This window comes from Pagrus major, chromosome 13 (genome assembly GCF_040436345.1).
Source record: "Pagrus major chromosome 13, Pma_NU_1.0".
In the NCBI taxonomy this organism is placed as follows: domain Eukaryota; kingdom Metazoa; phylum Chordata; class Actinopteri; order Spariformes; family Sparidae; genus Pagrus; species Pagrus major.
Genome location: NC_133227.1, coordinates 22,111,696 through 22,125,088, shown reverse-complemented (window position 1 = coordinate 22,125,088; position 13,393 = coordinate 22,111,696). Strand labels below are relative to the sequence as shown.

At 39.8% G+C, this 13,393-nt stretch overlaps 1 protein-coding gene across 1 annotated transcript in view; it reads right to left on the bottom strand.

Moving 5' to 3' along the window:
• Positions 1 to 1,070: 1,070 nt before the first annotated feature.
• The window catches only part of stk32a (serine/threonine kinase 32A), a 77,676-nt gene continuing 65,353 nt past the window's right edge, over positions 1,071 to 13,393 (bottom strand). The window contains exons 11-12 of the mRNA XM_073479816.1: positions 3,275 to 3,339; positions 1,071 to 1,185 (exon numbers count right to left, since the gene is read on the bottom strand). Coding sequence (XP_073335917.1) covers positions 1,071 to 1,185; positions 3,275 to 3,339 — 180 coding nt within the window. The remainder of the gene's footprint in view (positions 1,186 to 3,274; positions 3,340 to 13,393) is intronic.

The window sequence follows — 13,393 nt, the reverse complement described above, 5'->3', positions numbered from 1 at the left end:
AGGCAAAGGTCAGTTCAAAATGTCAGTGTTTGCCAAAAAGAAGGGCCATTTACATGGTGTGCCTGAAGCTACAAGCTACAGCAACTACATCTGATTTCTGTATTGACTAACCTAAAGCATACGCAAGTGGAGACAACTTGCAGCATGTTTTGCCAATATCTGCAGCTGATGGAGCTGGGACTTTTTACTAAATATTGCAAACCTACCATCTGTGTTAGCTTCCCTAGCAAAGCTAAGCATAATGACCACTACAACCATGTATCTGCTGCTATTATAAAGTGAGCCATTCACGCTGAAGCCTACAGTTTAGCTCTTTATTTTCTTCTTCTAAGAGGAATCTGTGGTTGCTGTCTTATAAACAAAGGCCTCATTTTACCTTATTAACCTCTCCATTGTAATGTTTTGTACTCTTAAGAGTCATGCTCGAATCTCAAGTCACGCACACTGCATGGAAGAAAAGCCATCCATCCGGCTCCTTAATTTCAATTCTTGTTAAGTCCATTTTCCAACTGCAATTAACCAGAAAATGCCAAGCTGAGATCAAAAATCTGAGTGTCCCGCTTAAGACAGCAGCAGCACATACAGCTTTCCGCCATACATCAGACTTTACTTCTTGTAACAGCTGAGCGGCAGTGGCATTGTCTCCTTTTTGGGAGGGGAGTGGATTCCTCCTCACCTCAGCACACCGCCCAGAGCAGAGGTCGAGCAGACCTTAGAGCACCAGGGTGATGTAAGGGAGCATGATATGAGTGACACTCCGCTGAGAGTCATTCTTCTTGGTGACATTAAAGCAAATAGCCTGGCTGAGTCATGGCTGCTGCTCGCCTGGAGTCTATTCCACTCCTGCAGTTCTGGACCGCTTTGATAATGAGTTTTTTGTGGGTGAAAATGAAATAGTGCATATTGCTGCATTTGTGTTTGTACAGACGCTGTAGTGGTGCAGGAACATTGAAGGCCAGATCTGAGTGCTGATAGAACGATAGGTGTCTGGGTGTGAATAGCCGATCTACAAGCTGTGGGCAGGTGCAAGTGATAAGGGAGTAATAAGTAGGGATCTCAGGTCATGAGTCCTATCCTGATAAGAAGGCAGCCGGTTCAACATTGTTGTTCTGTCCATCCTCTATTGCCTTGTTCTTCTCACTCGTGGACAGCTCGGAGGACTCTGAATCCACTGATTTCTTTGACCTGTTGTGCGAAGAACACCTCTTATTAGTATAGAACACATGCCAGTACCTACAGAAAGCACAACAACATGGCTCTACAGAACCAATAACAATGTTTGTTTACAAGGTTACAGGTAGAAAACCCTTGCATCATGTAGATAACATACAATTCAATTTGCTTTTTTAAAATAATATTATTCTAAACTTTCTCATTCATCTAAAATGTGTATTTGATGGGGTGTGATGCACATTACCAACAATCAACCAGTTAGGCCACAGACTAAAGAAAATGACGGCTTGAGTTTACACAAAACTAGCAGTAAGTGTGACCAGAGGTGAGATTTTGTTTTTGGGTAAGCGCAGCAGAATTGTCAGTGGTCAACTTGATCTTTAATTGTTACATTTATGGCTGAAAATAAACAAGTTTCATATATCTCCACAATGCAAATTAACCGCTAGCTGTCCATCGGAGGTGACAACCTGCGACATCATTTTTATTTGTTCTATAAGAAGCATTATAAGTCAAAGTCAAAATGAAGGATTTACTAGATGCACGCTTTTGTTTCCACATTGATTCATTGTCATTCTGCTTTGTAGCCATGTGTTAGCCAATGGTGACAAATAGTATAACAGGTCTTTTGTCATTGTACCTTTACTTTAGCCACGTATTTGAAAAAGTTAGCAGCTAATTTAACTAAATGTATTCCTCACCATGGCTTTAACAGGGCAGAATGCTGCAGCTAATGTTACTGATATTGTATTATCTAACCTCTTTTAACTTTTTTTTGCTTCAACTAGCTTAAAGCAACATTATGTAGAAATTGGCATTTTGTGTGATTTGGCTCCCCCCACAGTTTCTGACTGCAACTCCACTGTCGTAAACACAAATCCTATGTCTGTTACAATTTGTCAGACGTAATGTAGGTGCTAACTACAAAGAAAACTCATGTTATGTGTTGAAAACTCGTGATCCCACCCTCTCACTGAAGTTACACTGTTATTATTTTAACTTTCCCATAGCCTTGTGATGGCGGAAGTTAGCTGTTTTTCTGAAATCTTAAAGTTCACATTAACATCTTTATAGTGCCAAAATAACATAAAATCTCTATACATTTTTTAATTTTATTTCTGTCTCTTACCAGTTTGTTAGTTTGGCTGTCGCTCTTTTCTTTCCTTTGTGTTGTTTCACAGTCTGACCTGTTCTTTGTGTGTTGACCACTAAACCTCATAAATATACCACAAAACAAATTTCCCATTTAAAATTTCAGGCTTTCATTGCGTCTTCTGCAGCCAAGTATTGCTGAGTACTTTTAAATATTTAAAGGCCCGGCAATCTTATCTTTAAGACGTTTGTCCTCTTAGTATTGTCAAGTGGCCCGAGACTGAATCTCAGCCATTTACGAGAGAAAAGTCCCATCTTAAGTTATTTCCTCAGAATCTTTATCTTCTAAAAGCTACAACATCTATCAGGTATGAATTTTGTGTCTCAGATTGATGAATTATTTAGACAGATCAGAATCTTCTGTTGTAATATTAGTACTCAGTTCTATTACTGTCATTGACTCCCACTTTCATGAGTAAAGCTCGCACCTGCTCAATCATTTACTTATGCAAATCTATGATTCATGTTATTTCTTGACTGGTCTTTGGCTTAGTCAGTTTTGATTTAGATGCACTCCCTGAAACACCTAATTCTCATAATCAGTTTATAGTCATCTCTCTCTGTCAGTCACTGTGTTTCTGCCTTAGTCACACACCCACATATATGGGCCAGATCTTCTGCCAATAATAGCCACGTTACTGTCCTTTCACACCATCCTACATGCTTCTACCAGCCAGAGGCCACTTACAGTTTTCGAACAACAGGGAAATTTGAGTAACTATACATACATTATATATTGTGTTAACTTGTTTGCCTTATTTCACTTAAAATAACATTAAATATTAAAAATGAACACCTTTTTGTTAATTTTTTTTTTTTATTAGAGTTTCACAGTACTGACAGTTGTGATGTTCCCTCAAAGTTAAGACTAAGATTCCAGTTATTCCGTAACGAGATGTAAAGTATTGGTTGAAGAGAATGTGAGAGGCAGCTAATGGAGGTTCCTTACTTTTCCCTGTTGAAGACAATGAAGTCTCTCTGGACATTATCCAGTCGCTGCTGCAGCTGACCGTTCTGCAGGAAAGACAAACAGAGCATCATCAGCAACTCAGTGATCACAGCGGCACACACTACTTTCCTGATAACAGTTTATCCTTCTTTAATAAGATGCAAGAGGAAGACATTGACCTAACTTTAGAGGACACTTGTGCTCTGATGTCTCCACCTGCTCCATGCACTCATAGATATTTGGGCCACTTAATCAAGTGAGAACATCCAGCTCTTTCATGGCAGGCTGTTCTTGCAACAACTGTAGTGCCAAGACAAGTAGACAGGTGCTTTCTCACTCTCCCAAGGAGGCAGTGAGGAGAGAGATCATGGAGATACATCATCATTATGACACTGTACTCTATGTGTGTGTGTGTGTGTGTGAGTGTGAGTGTGAGTGTGACAGGGAGACAAACAAGCAGAGACACAAGAACACAAAAGGGAGATAATGAACAAATGCAGAGAGGTGTTATCATTTGCTTGTGTAGATGATGGGTTTTGTGCATACACCTTCCCTGACTAGTAGGGCTGCACGATATGGTAAAAAACAAAATTATATTATGATTATTTTGACAGATATTACGACTTCGATATGATTCATTATTAGTAGGACTGATCATTTTTGCATCACAGTTTCATTTTTACTGAAAAAACTAAAATCATGATAATGTGACATTTGTTGGGGTTTCTACCAAATGTATTCTTATATCTTACATCAAGATTTGAAGGCAGTATGAACCTTTATTGAAAAATTGCAGCTTCAGTCATTTGGATGATGCACTTGGCTAAACGTAGACATTAATAAAATAATAGAAATTAGGTTTAACAGACTGGTATTTCTGGTGCCAGCAAAGGTAGCATCAAAAACAAAATCTCCTTGTCTAAAAGGCCATTTGAAAAAACCTCCAAAATGTCTTGACTCTTGAGGATTAACTCAACTTTTTAAGATCCATCATTTTAGGATTTTAGGGCCTCGTCCTCAAGCGTTTGATCACACACTAAAGTGCACACACAATTATTCTCCAAACACCCCTTCAGTCAGATCAGCCATCAAAACTCTGAGCCCAGACTCCTGGAAGCCTCCTCAGGAGAGAAATGGCTGACTCCCTGCCCAGAGCTGTCAGTCACACAGCCAAGCAGTGCAGCTATGTACAGGTGCTGTCACAGCGGGGGAGCAGACCGAAAGCCAACAACTGAATTAGGGCAGGAAAATAGAGAGAGGAGAGGGAGTTGTGTATGTATATTTGAAAAGAGAACAGAAGGTGCAGAGTGCATTGTGTAAATAATTTTGTGCATGACAGGAGGAGAAAGTGAAGAAAACAAGACGCAGGCTCATGACTAGCATATATGTTAATTGCAAGTGAAAAAAGAAAGAGTCGGTTTCTTTTCCTGTGGGTTTTCTGGTGAAGGGGACCCTGTCACTGCAGGATCACGGAAGAAAACGGCAGATTCGCGACATAACTGTTAAAAATCCAGACAGAGACTTGGAGGCTGTGAATGCACTTGTATGGGGGTGATGCTGATGAAAGGACAAAGAAACAAGCAGGCAGACAGAGACAGAGGAGGAACACTGTGTATAATTTGTCAAACATCAGTGATCGATGAGATGCATGACAGATATGATGGATGAGAAACGAGGCATGATGTAGTGTCTCCCTGATGCTGTCATGATGACATATTCTTAGATCTAAAGGCATGACACAACCTGATGATAAAAAACACCAACTTTCTAAACCCTTTCCTCATATACCAGTTCATGTACGAAGCACACGTCTGTTTGTTTTTTGTATCCGCTCTTTTTAATTTTGACTTAAGGAACTAGGAAAACATGTTATTTACATTAGTAGCATTGGTCAACAGTTGTAGGAGACTCTTTTATTGTCAGAGCATCTATGACCCAGTTTACGTTTCTCGTTTCAAGTGTTGTGTATCTAGATAAAATACAGATGCAATATAAATCAGAAATATCTCGATTTCTAACTTTATGTAACGACACTTCCGAGCCGGGGCCTTGAGAGTGAACCGTTTTTTGCATTTCTCTCACACTTGCTTTGTCCTTCGCTGCCTCTCTGTTGTGTAAAACAGACTTTTTAAGGCCTTCTGTAGTCACTGACTCTTTTGCTTTCCCTTGCTCCTCTCTCTGCGTTGATCATTAAGGGCCTAGTAGAAATTGTTGAAGACAGAAAATGAGAAAAGAAGGAATGCCATTAATGCACGATGCTAAAAGAAGCCTCTGGCCTTGCAGAGAGAACAGTAACAAAGCTTCACTTGAGACACTCCGCCACTTGTTTCTCTCCGTCTCTCCCATTCTCTCTTCATTTGATTAGTTTAAACAGACAGTTCAGAAGCTAATTGCTCCAACTGCTTGATTAAACTTTCAATTTAATGAGACAAACCAACAGGGAGTGCTCTGCTGGACGGGAGCCTAACAGGGACATTTCTCAGCCTGTCTATCTCGGTTTACTGTCTCTATCTGAGGCTGGGGAGAGCTTTAGTCTGTAATGTGACTACTAATGTGTACTGTGAAGTAGGAAATAATGTAACATTTAAATGATGTTAACACATCAAATCTGCGCTATGGACTGTAGAGGAGCAACTGTTCACAATATTGGAAAAAGTGAAAATTATTGTACTGCATGTTGAGTAATGAAGAATGGTTAGGAGGAGTGTGCAAACTATCTGAACAGTCCAGACAACATTTTCAGCTGAACCTCATTGTTCAGTTCAAAAATCAATGCGGAGCGAGTTGTACTTTTTAACCTAACGAATCTCTGAGTGCCTCTAATGATGTTCCTGCATTCAGAACCAAATTTAAGACGAGCTCTGACTCTGCACTTTTTAATTAGTGGCACATGGAGCTGTATCCACAGATACACATGCAGCTCTCCGTCGCTTCCAGCGGCCCATTAATTTACCTTCTCCGCTCTCACAGTAATGAAGTGAATTTCCAATACTTCTGTGCAGCTTCTTTTTTGCTTTGCAACGAGAACGCATACATTTTCATCAAATTTAAAACTGAAAGGTTTGGAGAGGATGCTAAAATCCTGTCTTACAACTATCTCATAATTAAATCTACAATTTAATTTTATTCTGCTCTTTTTATGGAAAAAAAACAGAACAGCCACGCAATTGAGTTGCTATACCTGAGCTATGGCGCAGCATTGAATAATGGCTTGAACATTTTTTAATAATATTATGATGTATCATGAGTAAAGTTGATCATGTGAATTTTTGAGTAATTTCTGAATGGCCAAAAATCTGTTTTGTGAGGTCACAGTCACCTTTGACCACCAAGTCTACTCAGTTCAACCTGTTCAGTGGATGTTTGTGCCAAATTTTAAGGAATTCCCTCAATTAAAAGAAAACTGTCATCATATTTAATTCGTGAGGTCCAATGTTTTCTTGCTGTCTGTTGATTGATTAGTTTTTTTTCCCAATAATTTTCCCAAATTATGTTTTTTAAAGTTCTATTGTTTTTTTGTAATTTCTTTCCCCCCTGTAATCAAAAGTATAACCCTGATGGCTTCTTGACCTCTCCTGACATATCTCTTATTTTTAATCATCTGATTTTATCTAATGTGTGTGCAAATAGAAAATAGTTTGGGGTTCAGTATCTTGCCCAAGGACACTTGACATGCAGACCAGGGGAATTGAACCAGCGACCTTCTGATAACAAGACACTGGCTCTACCCCTGAGCCACAGCTGTATAAATAATATATATGTGTTTCTGAGTGAATGTGTTCACGTGAATGGGAGGGACAACTCACAAACATAATCCCTGCATAAAAAACAATAACCAATGCATATTTATTTATTCATTTATCTATTTATATTTTATCTCGATCTCTGAACCACCTAACGTCACTTCCAGGTTCATTGTAAGCATAAATCATTCCTCTCATGACTGCATTTGGGCCCCAGGGTGGTGTGAGAGAAAGAATATTTGTATTCTTTATCATGGAACCAGAAACATTTAAACCCATTCCCTCTTTGTGTCTCTCTCCATGGTGCTGAAACAGTCGTTTGTCTTTTTATTCCATTCGTTGTTACGTCTTAAACCTTCAATAATTGATGTATTCAGCCACTTGGGGGCAGCAGAGAGGATCTGAGGGCACAGAAATGGCATAACATCAACTTTTAAGTTGATATGGCACATTTTTTAGCAAATATTTCCTCACTAAGATACAAAGCAACAATTTCATTCGTTTGGAGTGGTGCGTCTGGTCATGTTAGTCCAATATTCACTCTCCTTTTAGCTCTGCTTTTGGTCTCCACCAACTCCTGATAGACATATCTGGCTCTTTAGCTGGTAAATGCTCCCACTGTGTTCACCAGCTAGTCGCTAACAGCACTTAGCGGTATCCTGGACACTCAAAGAAAGGCCGGTGCAAATTCATTGTCTACACTTACTTCAGTTTTAATTATTGCAGTAACGTCATTAAAGGTGGAATGAACAATTGTAGAGAAAAATAGTCGATTGTCAAGTTTCAGTCCCAGGTTGTCAAACAGCAACATTTTGGGTTGGTGGTTGGTGGTCTGAGCCAGCGTTGGTAATCAATGACTCGCTAATAACAGAGACTGCAAGCATGTCAGACGTGCTATTCACTTGCATGTCTCACATAACCGACTGGCTCTCATTTTAATCCATGCAGCTATCAGGCTTGCATCTCAGCTACGTCTCAAGGACGCACGCACAACCTGAACCGTTTATTTACACTTCAAGTCAATTTTTTGGACATTACGTGTGTAAACACAAGGTTGATGCCCATTAAGGAGGTGCTGAATAAATGTTTTTATCTACATTTTGCAATCTAGGTGAAGCAGATCAGGCCTCTGTTCTGTTTAGACTCTTCCTCCAATTTTTGCCCAGTAGCTAACAGGCAAACTGCTTTATGCCTCACCTTCCCCTTTTCATCTGATCGCCAACACTGTCCACCGCCTTTAGCTCAACCACAGCCTCATTACGAGCCACATCACTCAAATGCATCAGTATTAATGGAAAAATATATCAGGAATACTCACACTTATTAAGTGTGACTGCTCCTCGATGCTGAGAATTGTTCTGTGTCCCGTGAACGGTCACCGTGAATGGCTTCAGTTTAGACACAGGGTCGGACTCACCAATCTGTCTTTCTCCAAAATTGGTGGACTCAGCCTTTAAGATGCCTATACTGCAATATCCCTTTAGCACTATGTCCCTATTGTTGTTATTTCTAATGTACATTATCTATAAAAAAAAGGGGAGGTTTCCAGTGTTTTTTATACATGCAATAAATTATAAATTTAAATAATATCTCTGATGAGCAGGTGTGTGTGTGTGTGTGTGTGTGTGTGTGTGTATGTATGTGTGTGTGTGTGTGTGTGTGTGTGTCTAACTCTGTGTCTGTCTGTGTGTGTGACAAGAGTGTGCCAATTTATATTGTTCTCACAGCACGGGTCCAATTTTCTGCTGTATATTATCAGTGATTTAATTGAGCTAATTTTATGCTACGTTATGAGCGTGGCGGCGGCGGGGAGGCAGAGGCACGGAGATAAAAGAGGAGCTGGAAAAAATGGATGAGGAAGGGGACTAATGCTGTGTGGGGATGCAAGAGCGTTGTGTCGACAGCTTTGTGGAAAGAGTCTGAGGACATGTGAGGAGAAATGAGGGTTGTGAGGAGAAGAGGAAAATGAATAGAGGAGGAATAAGCAAAAAAAGAATATAGAGCGGCCTGAAGGTGATGAGTAAAAGCGGTCTAGGGCAGCCATTAGACCCATCTAGCTCACCTCATTCAATTTTTATCTAGCTATTCTTGAGGAATGCTCCACAGACCATCTTCATTTTTTTTTTGTTTATACACAAACTCTCACAACAAGCACTCACTTTCTGCAGCCCAACAGGTCCTTTGTAAATGGCATGGCAAAACACAGACTTATATTTATAGACAGCAAAGCGAATATTCTTAGTGACACAGAGACACACCAGCACACGCTGCAAAATATAAATCCTCGAAACGAATGAACAAATGATTTCCAAAGGAATATAAGATGTTTAAATATTGTTTTTCACAATATTCAGTGGAGGCCGAAAGGCTCAGGCCACATTGAAAATATCCAGTATTGTCAATATTGAAACAATCAGAAAATTGTGTACAGTAACATGTACAGTAACTCTAAAAACTGGATTTGCAGAAACTTGATTTTTTTTTTTCAGTTTCATCCAAAGCACGATCAGACAGACCCAAAGTGACCAGACCATCAGAAGATCGGTACAATGAGTTTAGTTCCCGGAGAGACAGACAAGTGACTGTGTGTGTACAAGCACTCAGCTTGGTCTGTGAGATCATCATCGAGTGGGGCTCAAGTGATGACACACAACAACCTGCCCACACACACACACGCACACACACTCATTCAATCCTGAGAGAACGTAACACCACTTCAGACCCTCAACAACGTGAGTGTGTGAGCCTGGTATTTCTCTCAACATTGTGAAGGTTACTACAATTGTTCATTTATTCAGTAATCATTGAGGGTTTGTCAGAAATAGTACACAACATTGAACAGTTGAAAGTACGCTCCTCGTTTATATAAAACATAATTTGATTACTGCACTGAATGCTTGTTTTAATGTCTTATTTTAAATGTACTCCTATGCCCTTGAAAAGCACTTTCAATTGGCTTGTGTCTTAATAGTGATGAATATAAACTTTCCTTGCCAAATAATGAGAGCATGAGATAAAGACTTATGATTCCAATGAGCAAAAGTACTTTCAGAGGAAGGCTGGTAGTTTTATCATAAATATACCTTATTATCATTTATAATGAAAAAAATAGTATCACATTTGAATCAAATGCAAAATACAAGTGTATTTTATTTATTTATTTATTTTTATGCCAGCTGAAGACAAACTACCTTTTTAAGAGGGACGCTGAGGTTTTTTGGCAAGTAGTTTAAAAGGGGCAGATGTCTCAGCCTGTGTTTGCTGATGTTATTGTGCCAACATGGCAGCGCTCCAGAGAGGAAGTCAAACAGGACACAAATGTATTACCCTGATCCTCTGTCTCAAGAAAATGTACAAATCTTAACCAAGTTTAGGAGTTAAAACTTCACTGATCTGCGTAAAACCTCCAAGAGAAACCCTTAATATTTCCTTCACTATATGGTGTTTGTTGTTTCTTGTTTAAAGTAGTTTTAAAGTGGCATTCTCCATTTTCATGTGAAGGACCCAGGTGAATATTAGTATCCTGGGCTTTGGTCGAGCAGCATGACTCATATATTGCCTGAATGATACCAGAATGAATATGGTGATTTAATCAAGAAATGCAGCCCAGAGGAGCACAAAAACCATCTCATGACTTGATGTTGGTTTCCGTTAGTCTGCCGCTTCATCTTCCTCCATAAACAAGTCCACTATCATTATTTCATTAGAATAGGAGACGTTCTCTTTGTCTGAAGCGGCCAAAGGATGACGAATGTTGTCTGGCTGCACAGTGAGATATCACTGATATACACACACAAGGCAGGTCTCCACAAGCAGCTGTCAGCTTTCATAAAACATGGCGCACTTTGGGCCGGCTCTGACTTCTTATTACAGGCTGGCAAAGAATGTGCTCTGGAGTCTAGACCAAACAAATGGCTTCTCCTCTATTAGAAAAGAGTCCCATAAAGTGTTCTAATGTGCTGAGGAGTGGGAGCGAGTCCAAACGTATTGACTTTGTAATGGCAGAGTTTGTATGTGTGTGTCGATGATAGGGTTAGGTTGTGTGTGTGTGTACTGTAGGAGCATGGCAAGTTTCAGTGTTGTTACAGCACACAGATTAAATCATAACCCGTTTCTGGTTTTGAGTATTCACTGTCGGATCTTTCACTGTCTCAAACAAAAAAAAGGCTGAGATTCAAAATTGGACAGAAGCCTGGAATTCAATGTGGCACCTCCCTGTTGTACCGATCGATTGACTCCTGTACTGTAAATACGCCTCTTCTGATAAACAGCTGACCGCCTGTTTTAAAGATTCGCTACTAAATTCTCCCCTGTGGCAGTAATATGTTTTAGTTGTTGAAAGTAGTCAGGGTGTCTTACAACTGCTGCTGGTCCTGGAAGATTTCAGTGTCTCAGACAAACATGATATACAGGTCAAATCTAATCTGTGTTTATTGAGTTTAAAGACAATCCACAGAGACCGCTGATGCATCACCAGCCCAAAGTATTTGACAACCTGGGAATGAGACGCAACAATCGAACCATCTTCCTCTAAAATTGCTTACTCCACCTTTAATACAATTTCCTAGAGAATTGTCTTAACCAGACATTATGACTGGTTAGATTAAAATATGTTGGAAACAGGTATTCGCCATATAATGGTACTCCGGATCTCTTACAGCTTCCTTACAGCTGCCCCTCAAACATCCCGAGTCCGCCACTGCTCTCAGCACCTCACGATTCAAATAATTATGATTCAGAGCGCTATGATGGGATTAAACAATTACTGCTGCATCTTAATGCATCGACATTTTTGATTTCTATAAATGTTTTTTCTCACTGTGACTACTTGCTACTTTTAAAACATAGTTTTTGTGATTTTACATAGAGCAGCGCAATATGGTGAAAAAAAAAATCATACTGTAATTATTTTGACGGAAATTGATGTGATTCACGATAAGTGGGAATGATTATTTATTCATCACAGTTTTCAATCTCACTGAGGGAACCACAACCCGTTTTCTTACTTCTGAAAAACAAGTTTGTCGGCCAGGGCATCTCTGCAGTCACACAATTTACTTTTATCATAAAATTACAGCTTCTTGTGGTTTTTAATATATTTTGATGGATTGTGCAGCCTGTAAACAGATAAATTTATTGCCATGATCTTTGCTCACACTAAGCCATCTTCCCCTGAACTGAAAAAGCAGCCTAGCTTAGAAGCTCCACATGTATACGACCATACTGTTTTACCATCTACTTGGTTCAGCTGTAAGGAACCTATAGCCTGGTCTTACACATTTGTTACAAGCAATCATTCGCGAGAATTAGCTTTTAAATCTCCAGAGATTTACTTTTTTGCATCTATAAAGTCATAATATTTCAAGAGAGGATCGAGATGCTGCTACGAGAAGCAGACCAAAGACACACGTAGATGTTTACGAAACAAAATTAAATGACTTCAAAATGGTTTTGAAGTAAGGGGGTAATGGTTTTCTTCCAAGCTAACGTCCACGCATACATGCAAGTAAACACAAATGACCTGAGGTCTGTTGAACTGGAGTTTGCCTTGAATGAAAAATGCCCGCAGTGATCAGGTCCCACTGCAGCACTATACCAAAATTAAAATCGCTGCTGCCTAACAGCTTTCACTATTATGGTGTTTACGAGTGTGTAATGTGTGTGTGTGTGTGTGTTCCTCCCACGTCTCCCACTTGACCGTGTGATCACATTAACCTTTCAGTGCTTTCCTCTCTGTTTTGTATAAACACCCGGAGGATGACAGCTGATTTATGTGGATGGAGTGAAAGACTGAAAGACCACAGCTACAGTGATTGCTTTCTCTCTCTTTTTTGCCTTCCCCAAAACTCGCAGCAGGCAGGCAGCCCATTTGTTCTGATGAAGTTGAGGGAGGACAGAGCTCTAAAACGTGTCCTTAACGTTCTTAATGGCACTCCAGACGCATTTAAAAGACAAACTAAGGAGCAACTTATCACCTGTAACTGGGCCAAATGGAACCAACGGTCAGCTTTCTTTAATGAATAATGATGAGCGCTGAGAGGGAGAGAGATGCCTTAATGCACTAAGCCACTTTCAAAGTCGTCACGTGGCCGCACCGTTCACACTGGGCAACTTTCTGTCTTTTAGTCAGACATTTTTAAATCATCGCTGTTACATTACTGATCAGCACTGTTACAAAATGCTTTCACCAGAAGGAATCCCAGACAAGTTTGTTTAATTTCTAATCTACTGTCACGAAAACTCACATGAGAGGTGACACAGAAACTGATGTGACACCATGTCTGCAAGAAAACAAATTGTTTTACGTGTGTTGCTTACTTGCGTTTCTGCAAAACCAATGACATATACATGTGTACGAGTGATAGACCTACGTACC